The following is a 13,403-nucleotide window of genomic DNA, read 5'->3' on the forward strand; positions in this document are numbered from 1 at the left end:
CCCCTAGTGGCGACAGAAATATTTTTTATTAATATTGTCTCTAATGGGGGTTTCTACAAATTTCCCCTGGTCCTTGCTTCTTTTATAGGCATTGCTTCAAGCTATAGCATCTAAACATCTAAACAACACCTTGTACTGTACTCCATTTCCTCAATATAGGAAACATTTTATTCCAAAGTTGTTTCTTTGACTAGTAAAGACTGTTGTTGCTCTGCAGGTTGTGGCCTCTGTTGTTGACAAAGACAGTTTCTCTGGTTTTGCACCACTACAACCTCAGGTAAAGTTCAAATAATTTTCCAGTCTAACTTATACCCATCTTATACATATGATCATCATCTAAAATTGTAATAACCAGTGTGTGTTGACTGTGTTTACAACCTGCTCTTAGTAAGATATGTAGGATATAAAAGGACCACTTAAAGGGGTTGTTCCATGACTCAGCTATGTCTGCAAATCCCATATACTGGAATTGAGCTGTAGTGTGCACTGCTCCAATTAAATGGGGGACACGGGACCCTTAATCTCTTGATCGCTGGTGGTGCCAGCAGTCAGACCCGCAGCGATCACACATTTATCACCTATCCTGTGGAGAGGTGATAAAGTACTTTCGTGGGTGTTCATGCAGTGGAACAATCACGTTTTTATTCAATCAGAGCAATGTTACCATGTATCATTGTAGCAAAAGTTTAAGCTATTCAAGTTTCATGTAGCCCCACGGTGGTTGTGAAAAGCTATAATTGAAGCAATAAAATATTATAGAAAACTGATGTCTAATGAATCTTCAGATTGATGGAACATATTCCATTAGTCCTAAACAGTCAAATTTGTTGTCACCATCGATGTAGGAATTAATCACATCAGTTTAATTCCCTCGGTTTCCGCAGTCGCAAGTGCCACTAAAACGGCCCCTTGATGTGCAAGAGATCCTGGCGTCTACTTAGAGAACGCTGCCAGCCCCGCCCCTCTTCCCTGAGTGACGGCTCTAGTGGTCTCCTGATTGGATCAGAGAACAGAGTGGCACTTGTGACTGCGGTGCCAGGGGAATGAAACGTTAATGTTTTGGTCATGCAACTTGCATGACTGAGACAGCAGGCATTGTTACAATGTCCTCCTCCTCCTCTATATAGAGCTGTCAGCAGTTTAGAGGCCTCAAAACTGCTGACAGATTTCCTTAAAAAAAACAAAAAACGGATGCAAAATACTGACCAAATCTGCAATATGTGCATAAGGTCTTAGGAAAACTAGTAACTAAACTGCTTGTCCAGCCATACACTGAAAGTCCAGGTTGAGCCACATCCCCTGCATTGGATGGAATATGGGGTAAGTAAAGAGGGAAGTAGTTCAAAAGTGGAAACCCCTTGATGAAAGTTCTACGTTTTCCTTGTAAATGTAAATGACTGAGGTTTCCTTTTCCAAACAACAATACAGCCCACTAAAATGTCATCTGTGTGTGAGTGCTATAGCGGTTAGCACCAATTTGGCCTTGAACTGAGCAAGATGAGACAGATTGGCAGCTAGGGAAGCAATGCCTAACAACCTAATTTAAAAGAAAGTGCACCCCTAGCAAATCAGTGTGTCGCAAATGACTTCACTATTTGGCTCAATGCTAAAATCGGATCTGTGCTGACAAATATCACTAGTTTAACATTGATTATCCCAGTTTTTTAAAGATATAGTTAGATACGTGGGTCCTATATTTGGGTAATATTTTGCTAAATGATCAGTTGTGGGCCTAGAATAGAGGTCTTCAACGTGTGGGGGTCCAACTGTAGTAGAACCACTACTCCCACCATGTCCTGACAGCTGCAGGTTGGAGATGAATATCACTTGAGCCTCCATAAACACAGGTCATAATACATGTCATACCCAAAATGTGTACATCGAGTGAAATTGTTACTTCCATTTAAATGACACAATATTACAGTAGGGTCAAAAGTCTCAGCTAATCCAGTTTAGAATATAGTAAGGATGGGACAGATTTTTATTGCGCATTGTAGATGATCTGCTTGATTGGTTGTGATCCACTTATATACCCTGTTTGCATCACATTTTTAACCTACGTGTCCATATTGCTCCATTATCAGATGGAAGTTCATAGGGGTTCGGTCTGGTCAGCATATGTTAATATACCGCAAAAAAATCAAATAGCGTAGTAAACTATGTTATTCTATTACACGAGATCCTGCAAAAAAATGTATACCGCACGGTATACGTGCTTTTTTTTAACATAGACGCCTATAGATGACGTATGCCACTGTACGGCATATGTCTTCAGCATCCGTTTAACAGATATGCCATAGGCTTTCCAATAGGCTTTCATGACGTATCCGTTAAATGGATATCATTATAGTCTATGGGTGACGGATCCGTTAAGCGGATGCCTAATAGTGGCATCCGCCAACCATAGACTATAACGTTATCCGTTTAACGGATACGTCATGAACTGTCATTACCTCCGTATTTGACGGATACCATTAAAGTCTATGTTAATGAATGCCACTGTTAGGCACCTGTCACAGACTACGTTTAGCGTATACGTCGGGAACGTTAAACTGATGTATGCATTAAACGTAAGTAAAAAACTTAATGTGAACATAGGCTAATGAGCACTTCAACCTCAATTTCTAGTTGAAGACAAGTTAAGGGGGATTTACACTGGGCGATTATCGGGCAGACGAGCGTTCATAAATAACTCGTTGCCGATAAATGCCCTGTGTAAAAAGGGCAGTGATCAGCAAATGAACGATCATCTGCTGGTCGTATCGTGTTAAAAAAGTAACATATTATCGTTGTCGGCAGCACATCTCTGTGTAAACAGGGAGACGCTCTGCCGACATGATAATAATGATCGGGGTAACGACCGCTCGTCCCCATCCATAGCTCCGTGTGACAGGAGCAAGCGAGCGCCGATCAACGATGTCTCATTGATGAGCGATCGCTGCACCGGTCGAATGTTGGCGGGTGTGAGGCCCAGTTCACACAGAGTTTTTTTACACAAACGTGCCAAAAAACATCCGAAAATGGCTCCCATTGATTTCAATGGGAGGCCGAGACTTTATTTTCCCGCGAGCGGAAAAAAACGCTCATGGGAAAAAGAAGCGACATGCTCTATCTTCAGGTGTTTATGTCTCTGACCTTCCATTGACATCAATGGGAGGCAGAGAAAGCGAAAAACGCAGCGAAAAACGCAGCGAAAAAAAGCGGCAAACGGCGTGCAGGCAGATCAAAATCTGCCTCAAAATTCCAAACTGAATTTCGAGGCAGAATTTTCTGCCTGCAAAAAAACTTTGTGTGCACAGGGCCTAAAAGGACCTTTAGATTTTAGCATTTCTACATCCAACTCATTTTAGCGATTTAATAGGACACCTTGGTAAACACAATGCACCGGGAAACAAAGCTTTTATAGCAAGCTAAAGCATAAACCTACTGAGGCTTATCCTCGACTGTATAGGAATGAATGAGCACTTAGCTACAATTTTCCCTCAATGACTTGTAAATGGGAAATTTATCTAATATACCTATTATGCTATATAGGACTCTAAGGTGGGTTCACACGAGCATGTTACGTCCGTAAAGGACGGAACGTATTTCGGCCGCAAGTCCCGGACTGAACACACTGCAGGGAGCCGGGCTCCTAGCATCATAGTTATGTACGATGCTAGGAGTCCCTGCCTCGCTGCGGGACAACTGTCCCGTACTGTAATCATGTTTTCAGTACGGGACAGTAGTTCCACGGAGAGGCATGAACTCCGAGGGTCATACATAAGTATGATGCTAGGAGCCCGGCTCCCTGCAGTGTGTTCGGTCCGGGACTTGCGGCCGAAATACGTTCCGTCCATTACGGACGTAACATGCTCGTGAATCCAGCCTTAGGCAGAAGGCTAATGACTGTTTCTTATGCTAAACTAAGTAGGAAGCAATGAATTCTTATTTGCTCTATGAAACTTTAAATCAATGTAAAATCATTATGAAGTGATCTAGAAGATTGGCTCCAGAGTATGTAGTAATATGGGATTAATATATTTTCAATAGTCAGGCTTTTTCTTTTACATAGAGACATATTTTGATTTTATATGATGTTTTTGCCTTTTTGGTAGGCCAACAACCCACCAGCACGTCAAAAAAACCCTGAGATACTGAGGTAAGTCAAATGGGTTTATCGAGACCACCAGAAATAAGAGATCCTCAACTGACTGTTGAGGGTTGTACCCGAAAAATACTGTATGGAGTTCCAAAATATTTTTAGTAGTCTATGCTGTTTCCTCCTTTAAAGGATTCAGACACCTTTGCACTGAAATTCTTTTTATTGTGCATTTGCTTCCTAAATGCAAAATGAAACAACTTTTTAAATAGTTTTCTTAAATTTTTTGCGGCTGTATCGTCTGCAAATTCTTACACCAAATTCTTCACCTAGCTTGTGTCCTGCAAATTCTGACTTAAAGGGTTTTTCTAGCCACTAAATATTAATGGCCTATCCTCAGGATAAGCCATTAATAGCTAATGGGTTGGGGTCTGACTCCCGGGACCCCTGCCGATCAGTTGTTTTGAAGGGGCCGCAGCGCTCGTATGAGCGCTGCTTCCCCATCACTTCTTTTTGATCACTGTGAATCGTTGACACGCATGTAGCCGTGATTCACAGGTATTGCAGCCTTTTCTCTCATTCACTTCAATGGGAGAAAAGGCTGCAATACCTGAATTGCCGCTAAATGCGTGTCGACAATTCACAGTGAGCAAGTAGAAATGAAGGGGAAGAGCGCTGTGGCCCCTTCAAAACAGCTGATTGGCGGGGGTCCTGGGAGTCGGACCCCGACACATCAGCTATTGATGGCCTATCCTGAGGATAGGCCATTAATTATTAGTGGCTGGAAACCCCCTTTAAATCCAACAGCAAACTGCTCCTGTCATGGGGGGACGGGGACACGTCTTCTCTTTCTCTGTTCTCCCCCCTCCATTTTCTCTAGAGGTAGCAACAGGAAGTGGTAGGAGGTTGTACACAGCTGATCAAAGTGTGGAAATGGAGAAAAACATCCAAGTCTTTAGGAAGGGCAGATCACAAAAGCTGAACTGTATCAGAGTGTAGATAGGGAGAAAATCAGAGGGGGACTCATGCAGGCTTTCAGTGTAGAGAGATACAGGAATGGAGCTTTGCTGATACATTAGAGCAAGTGAAGGTAGCAGCATCCTGGATACACAGACCTCACATCCAGCATGTATTACTGGAAGTCGTCCACATGAGAAAAGTCTGAAACTAGGAGCAGGTTGCAAACTGAATATCAGGCTGTCTCAAAATGAACAAAGGAATGAAGATTGTAGCCTGAAAATTAGTGCAATTTTATTTTAACTCCAGATAGCCACTAATACATATATAAAAATCATTTTTTCAATGGCAAGGGTGTTCATAGCCTTTAGGAAAGTAACATTCATGATCAGTTTTACTATTATACATATAGAATTGTTTGCATTCCTGAAGATATCTTTATGAGGCTGGCAATTACCTACTTGGTTGCTTTAGATATTCAATATTGACGTCATAATGATATTTTACCCTGTATCAGACATGGAGTAGAATCTTTTTTGGGATGTCTTTTTCAGGACTCTGCAGGGACAGCCTCACCGAGTGTTGTTTGAATTCACCCCTGAGACTGCAGAAGAGATGGCGGTCATGCCGGGAAATATTGTGTTTGTGCTAAAGAAGGGGGATGATAATTGGGCAACTGTTCTGTTTAATGGAAAGGTAAATATGGTGACAAGTTCTAAAGACATTTAACAATCTAATTTAACATTTTAATGTCCGAATCTATGACAAAATATTCTTTGTGGCAAGACACTGTAATAAAATTATTCAATGGTCTAATCAAAAATCTAATCAAATGGTCTGTTGAGGATAGTAAGAACACCAATGACCCAAGAGGCTTCCACACCAGCTAATCCTGGCAGTAAACTTGTCAACATATGCTGTGGTCATTATCAGAATATGGTTGCTTAATATTATACATGATATTTAAATATTCAAACTGTCAGGCCACTTTAATAATAGGGCAAACTGTGCAGCTGCACAAGATGATGACGTCATGAGTCTTAGGCTAGCTTCTCTGGGACATCTGTGGCAGGCATTCATGGGCAACTGAGGAACTATATGGGAGCACCTTTAGGAGTTAATCTGGGGGGTATCTGAGATTGAGGTACTGTATGGGGTAATCTCTGGTTGGCACTCTAGTGGCATTGATGCACTGTATTGAAGCATCTGTGGCTGGCACTAGAGGGGCCATCTCTGTGGTAGATCATCTAGGCAGTATCTGAAGCTGAGGCACCTATGGGCTCATAAAATCTATGGCTGGCACATACTGTTAAGGGATTGTTGGGGTGAGGAAAGGCAACGAGTAACATTTAAACTACATCCAACATAAAGTACTAAGCTTATTTCTGCACTTTGTTATTTTTACTCAAGACATCTTTGTACTTGGCACTCTAATGTATCACGACGGCCCTGCATAATGTAAAGGATACACGAATGGCTGCAATTCACGTGTTGATGGTGCCATCTCCATTTCACATCCGGCAGCTTTTAGCCCTCCAACTGCTTTATTACTGATCACGTAGAACACAATTCCTGATATAAGCACCTGCTCAAAATGAACATTGCTCAGAACTGTACTACCCTGCAGCTGTTTCCTAAATATTGACTTATAGACTACTGTAGATAGACTGGCGTTTCCTGCTAAAGAACAGTCCACTAAACAGCCACATATATAAGAGGTACGCCCATCACTTTGTCGGTCCAAAAAAAAGCATAAAATTTGGATATTGTAATTATGAGGAACATTATTAAAAAATATATATTTTTGCTTCAGCAAATCAAATCAAATAAAAAATGCTGGAAATAGATCACTCTGTGTGTAATGAATGTGAGTTTCACTTTTTGAATTGAATTACTGAAATAAATTAACTTTTTGATGCTATTCTAATTCATGGAGAAGGACTAGTTTGTGTATATACATATATATGTATAGATATAGATATATATATATATATATATATATATATAATAAATATATAGACTCCAAACAGAGTGGTGTTAACGGCTGGAGACTGCTAAAAGCACCACTGTCCTCCCAAAATCATCTAGGCAGCTCCATACACAGATAGTTATAGCACAAAGAGACAAAAGAGCCTTTAACGCCAATGTATCAATATATAAAAAGTTATAAATTTTATTTGGACAAACAACATATAACAAGTATGACTCTAGTAAAGTTACGGAGACCGCACTCACAAACTGCTGCACACTGTAATATATGGGCAAGCAAATACCCAACACTGTATTGGCCACCCCACAGTTCCAATCAAAGACAATGCGTAGCATAGGGTTGAATGGTCAAATCAAGGGACTTACCCATGTGTGAGACAGAAGGTAAAAGAGTGTCTGCTCCGCCGTATACCCCGACGCGCGTTTCGCCACGAAAAGCTTCCTCAAGGGGATTCATACTTGTTGGTTCATTTTTTATTTATATGTTGTTTGTCCAAATAAAATTTATAACTTTTTATATATTGATACATTGGCGTTAAAGGCTCTTTTGTCTCTTTGTGCTATATATATATAGATAGATAGATAGATAGATAGATAGATAGATAGATAGATAGATAGATAGATAGATAGATAGATATATTTTTTTAATTAATAATTATCGTCGTATGAGCTGCTCATTCTATTTTGGTCACTAGCTCCAGACTAATTTAGATCGTATATACTATTTTTTTATGAACTGCATGGAGTTAAATATCATTGTCTATGCCAATGAACTCAGTCTAAACTTCCTTACAACCATAAAAATAGAATTTTGTAACATAGTCACTGATTACAAATAAACCTTTGTATATTTTTATGACTAGATCAGGACCATGGACAGACCCATAAAGCACTCAAACCATTTCTAAGCCTAAAAATCCTGCACGATTTTAGACAAATAATCATTTTCTTGCAATTGAAAATGCAGTATTTATTAGAGGGAGTATAGATGTCATAGATGAGGGTCCTCTGCTCATAACTCAGCTCTATGAGATGGAGTAAAGAGCCACTGCAAATAGAGACTCTTGCTCTGGCGGACTCAGCATGACCATATTTCAAGCTCCTGTATTCTTTTCTAAGGTCTTCATGCGATACCACATTTCTGCTGCTGCTGCTGCAGCCGACTTGTAAAAGACAGATTACGTTTTACTTATTTATTTTAAATTGTTTTTGGATCCATTAAAAAAATAAATGAACGCTCTACAGATATTTCGGGCTGTATAGTTCATGAGCTGAACAGTGACTCAGCAGTACGAGCGGCAACATTCTGTTCCGATTCTTCATTTGTCTGTTGGTTACATCCACCATCGGCAAAAATAAATATATTAGGAAGTTGGATGTCCCGTCTGAGAGCCATCCGTCAGTACCATGCTATATCCAAGTATAAAACCTCATACAGATTGATTATATGCCCTTGAGCCACTGCTAGATGATGCTGACATTTTTTTTTTAGGGAGGAAAAATAATATGGGTTGTAGGGTCAAAGCGGTGCCAATCTGGGACAGAGGAATGTACACACAATAGTACAATGGTACGCACCAGGGGAGGGAAGGGGTGAAAACCACGGGGAGGCGGATAGGTAAGCGATCTAATTCTCCAAAAACGTATAGGATAAAAAGTAATTATAAAAGTAATAAGGGTTATGACTTTCTCTACCGCTAGGGCAAGAGCTATGACAGGGGCGACATAGGTTGGGAAATATAATTCTCATAGCGATTGATCTTTGCGTGAATACTATGCTAAACGTTGCAGTAAATCTAGGATCTCTTATTAGAGCAGGGATAAACTATTGTATATGAGGCACGCATTACAGCTGAAACATATCAACGGTTTCCAGTATCTGCAGATATGAGTGTAATCTCTGTCATTCAAGCTGAAAATATGAGCTGTGATAAATTGATGTGGGTAAAACCATGAGTAAGAGATAAGACTAAGAAGAGATAGGGAAACGTTCACCACAGAATCAGTGATCGACTTGTAAAAAAAGAGGAAATGCAGCCAGAGAAATAACATTGTATCAATTATACTATCATTTTACTTTTCACAATGAAGACGAAGCTCAGGCTAAGTTCACACTGAGCTCTACATTTGTTATAAAAGTCAGGAAATTCACCCAGCATACACATCTAAAGTACCCATAGACTTTTCTTTTAGCCAAACGTATGCCAAAAGAGTGTCCTATTGGCAAACATTTGGTTGGTATATATTGGTATGCTTTTGATTGCACTTTTTAATATAACTGTATGCAAAAATCAATGTATACCATGGGATTCAATGGCAAAACACAGAATGGACCCCACCCTCCACTGACAGCTCTGTCAAATGCATAACACCTTATTGTCCACCATTCTTTTTAGCAGTCGTTGTACCCTGCAGAAAAAGATGTCTAACAATATGTGCACGTTTATTAGGCTCTGTTCATATCAGGTTTGAACGCTACATTTGGTGTATATGCCAAGAAAAGTTCCCGGGGTATACGCCAAACATATCCATAGGGTTCCATTCACAATATGGAGGTCAAAAGTGTGTCCGTATACCTTTTTTTTTTTTAACATGGGAGACTATGGGCGATGTGTGCCACTGTATGTCTATACAATGGCATACATTAGAGCCTTCCGATAGGGGTATATGTCATGAGTATTGATGTATAGCTCTGACGGAAAGCTCAGACGTGATGTGAACAGAGCCTTAGGGCGGGTTCACACGTGGCGGAATTTCACTGAAATTCCGCTGCGGACACTCCGCAGCGTTAATCCGCAGCGGTGCCGTTTGTCCATTGACTTACACTTTAATTTAGCAGTGTTCGTTTAGACTAGGCGTAAAATTCCGCTGCGGAGCATAGGCTGCGGAGCGGAATTTGGTGTCCGCAGCATGCTCTGTCTGTTGCGGAGCAGTGGCGGACTGGTTGCGGACTCATGGCGGAATTTCTCCATTGACTTCAATGGAGAGTCAAAATTCCGCAATGAAGTCCGCAGATCTTATGTGTGCTGCGGAGCGTATTGGTTTTACTACCATGACATTTCTTCATTCTGGCTGGACCTATGTATTTCTAGGTCTACAGCCAGACTGAGGAAGTCAATGTAGCTCCCGTAATGACGGGAGCGTTGCTAGGAGACGTCTGTAAATAGTCACTGTCCAGGGTGCTGAAAGAGTTACGCGATCGGCAGTAACTGTTTCTGCACCCGGGACAGTGACTACCGATCTCAATATACATGTATCTGTAAAAAAAAATATAAGTTCATACTTACCGAGAACTCCCTGCTTCTGTCTCCAGTCCGGCCTCCCAGGATGACGTTTCAGTGTAAGTGACGGCTGCAGCCAATCACAGGCCAAGCACAGGCTGCAGCGGTCACATGGACTGGAGCGTCATCCAGGGAGGTCGGGCCGGATGCCGAAAGAGGGACGCGTCACCAAGACAACGGGCGGTAAGTATGAATTTCTTTGACTTTCACTAGGGAAAGTGCTGTCCCTTCTCTCTATCCTGCACTGAATAGGGAGAAGAGAAGCACTTTTCCTGCAGTCCGCAGCGGCCAGTCCGCATCAATTTTCTGCACATTTTGTGCAGATCCGCTGCAGAATCTGCAACGCAGATTCTGTGCGGCATTGATGCGGACAGTTGCGGAGGAATTCCGCCACGTCTGGCCGTGCCCTTATAGTGTTAAACATGGTTTCTGTATTGTCTTAGAAAAAACTGTCCAAAACAGCAATTGTTACATCAGATAGTTCTGCTATTGGACATGTATTAATAACTGAATCTAAAGCCAGCCATACACACGAGATAACTGTTGGGGTGAATAAGCTGCTGCCAAACACCTCCGGCAGCCGCTTATCTCCTGTGAGAACAATAGATTGGGCATGTTGAAATCCAACATGCCCGATCCCTATTCTCCGGATGCCCGATCCCTATTCTCCCGATGCCCCCATATACCCGAGGAGATGCTGGGAAAAAAGCAGAGCGCTACATAGGATAGTATGGCTGATAAGGAGAGTTTGGCATATAATGGTGAGCGATAGTTGGTATGCTCACCTGATTTGGTGGCGCTGAAGGCACAATGCTGTTAGTAAACGTGGCAAAAAATTATTGGTTTGTGGCTGGTGCGGCAGTCTCTATAGGTCCCCAATCGCATAGGAAATCCTTGTTTGCAAGACAAATGTGAAGAAATCAAGGATAAAATCGTGGACCTTTGTGGGGCTGCGTTCCAAGTGTGGATATCGTTTCAATAAATCAAAAGATGCAGTAGGATATAAAATCCAGGCTTTATTAGCACTTTTTAAAGGGTGTAAGACCTCAAATAGTAACGCATTTCGGGGTAACAGCACCCCTTCTTCAGACAACGAGATCAAATACATATACAGGAGATGATCGGCTCATCCGGTCCATATCGGCAGTTTTGGCCAACTTTTCTGTCATGTGTTTGGCCAGCTTGACTTATTTCATCACATTTTGAAGTGACCGCTATTTTTGTTCCCTATACAGAAAGGGATTGTACCATGCAATTATCTGGAGTCAGTGGAGCTGCGCTTCCAGTCCCAAAACCAGGTAAGACATATAGTATGTTTCCCGCAATAATAATAAAGAAGTAGCCATGCTTGTAAGGTGGGATGGGATGAATAGTATATATGGAAACACTATGGTGGTTAGCATTTAGTTTGATATTTATTATTTAATAAAAAAAATTGTTTTGTTGAATATATTTTCCATTTAAAAAAAAAAAAGAAGAATTTTGGACATGGCATGAATTATCTTGCACTAATTATAGTCCAGAGCTGCGTTCACAGTTCTGCTAAATGTTACTGGAAACAATCAAGCTGGTCATCAGACAATCTTTGTGCAGCGCTGCAGAATATGTTGGCACGGTTTTAAAAAATAAAATAAACGCATTAGATACACCCCTAACGTTGTAGCCTAGAGTCCATCAAGACTTTGAGTTAACAAATATCTCAAGACAATAGATGGGATCTGAAAGGGGACATATCTTTTGAATCACTTTACAATTTGTGGTTGCATCATCGTTTCCACTTGAAAATCAGGAATAGATGCCAAAGTGGGTAGACCTTTAGGGTCAGTTCACAGAGTTTTTTTGGTGCTGATTTCGATGAAGAAAATGCGTCGGAATCAGCGCCAAAAAACGGACCAAAACGCACTCCACCATTGATTTCATTGGGAGGCAGAGGAGTTTTTTTTTTCTCCAGGTCGAATTTTGGCTGCTCGCAGAAAAAAAGGCAGCGTGCTCTTACTTCCAGGGGTTTCTGCCTCTGACCTTGAGTGTTTTTTGCAGTTTTTTTTTTTTGGGCAGTTCTTGCATTAGATTCAACGACCGCAGGCAAAAACAACGCAGCAAGAAATTAGCAAAAAAAAAGCTGGCAGTTCAAAATCTGCCTCAAAATTCCTGAAGAAATCTTGAGGCAGATTTTTTCAAGCTTCAACAAAATGTGTGAACTAGGCCTGAGGCTATGTTCACACGCTTAACAAAAAACGGTTGTAAATAAGGAGCTGTTTTCAAGGGAAAACAGACCCTGATTTTCAGCCGTTTTTGAAGCAACTAGCATTTTTTACGGTCGTTTTTCCATTGACTCAATGAAAAACTGCTCCAAAGACGGCTTAAGAAGTGACATGCACTTGTTTTTACGAGGCGTTTTTTTAACTGCCGCGTAAAAAAGCCCCGTGGGAACGGAACAACGTTTTTCCCATTGAAATCAACAGGCAGATGCTTGGAGGCGTTCAGCCTCCGTATTTTTAGCCGTTTACGGACCAAAATCGGCTGAAAATAGCCCGTGTGAACATACCCTTATACTTCTCCTTTACAGTTTTCTGTAAAACAACTCACAAGGGAAAACATTGACACAACAACAGAGTGTGAATTTGCCAAAAAGTTGTAACTCAAAATCCACATATTTTTCCCCCTAAAATCTTTGGTGCACAATTCTCATAAATCAGGACACTGCTGAAGCAAAGTATTAGGCAAAAATTAGTTAATCATCCATCCCTCCCTCCCGGATACTGCTCTTGTATTTCTAAATTTGCGTATAGATTTTGGGTACATTTGGAAAACACTGTGAGTATAATGTGTAACGTACAATCATCACGATCATATTCAGGCAGCTGAATCAAATGAAGAGGAAATATCAACAACAGAAAGATCTCCAGAGGCAGACATTCCAGCAGCTCCCACTTCTGCTGCCCCTACTAACGTACAAGGTGAGGTCCCTCGAATTACTCAGTATCCCCCGAATTACTCATTATTTGTAGATTGTGAATATCAGTATCTATAAGGAACCATGTACAAAGCTACATGCACAAACCCTGTACAGTGGCATAGTCCCTGTGGTTCTGTAT

General features: G+C 41.1%; 1 protein-coding gene across 1 annotated transcript in view; it reads left to right on the top strand.

Moving 5' to 3' along the window:
• Positions 1-13,403, top strand: part of NCF2 (neutrophil cytosolic factor 2) — a 45,809-nt gene that overhangs the window by 21,511 nt on the left and 10,895 nt on the right. Inside the window, exons 6-10 of the mRNA XM_075832159.1 lie at positions 218-277; positions 4,098-4,141; positions 5,593-5,734; positions 11,544-11,606; positions 13,166-13,265. Coding sequence (XP_075688274.1) covers positions 218-277; positions 4,098-4,141; positions 5,593-5,734; positions 11,544-11,606; positions 13,166-13,265 — 409 coding nt within the window. The remainder of the gene's footprint in view (positions 1-217; positions 278-4,097; positions 4,142-5,592; positions 5,735-11,543; positions 11,607-13,165; positions 13,266-13,403) is intronic.

Source organism: Rhinoderma darwinii, chromosome 7 (assembly GCF_050947455.1).
Source record: "Rhinoderma darwinii isolate aRhiDar2 chromosome 7, aRhiDar2.hap1, whole genome shotgun sequence".
Taxonomy (NCBI): domain Eukaryota; kingdom Metazoa; phylum Chordata; class Amphibia; order Anura; family Rhinodermatidae; genus Rhinoderma; species Rhinoderma darwinii.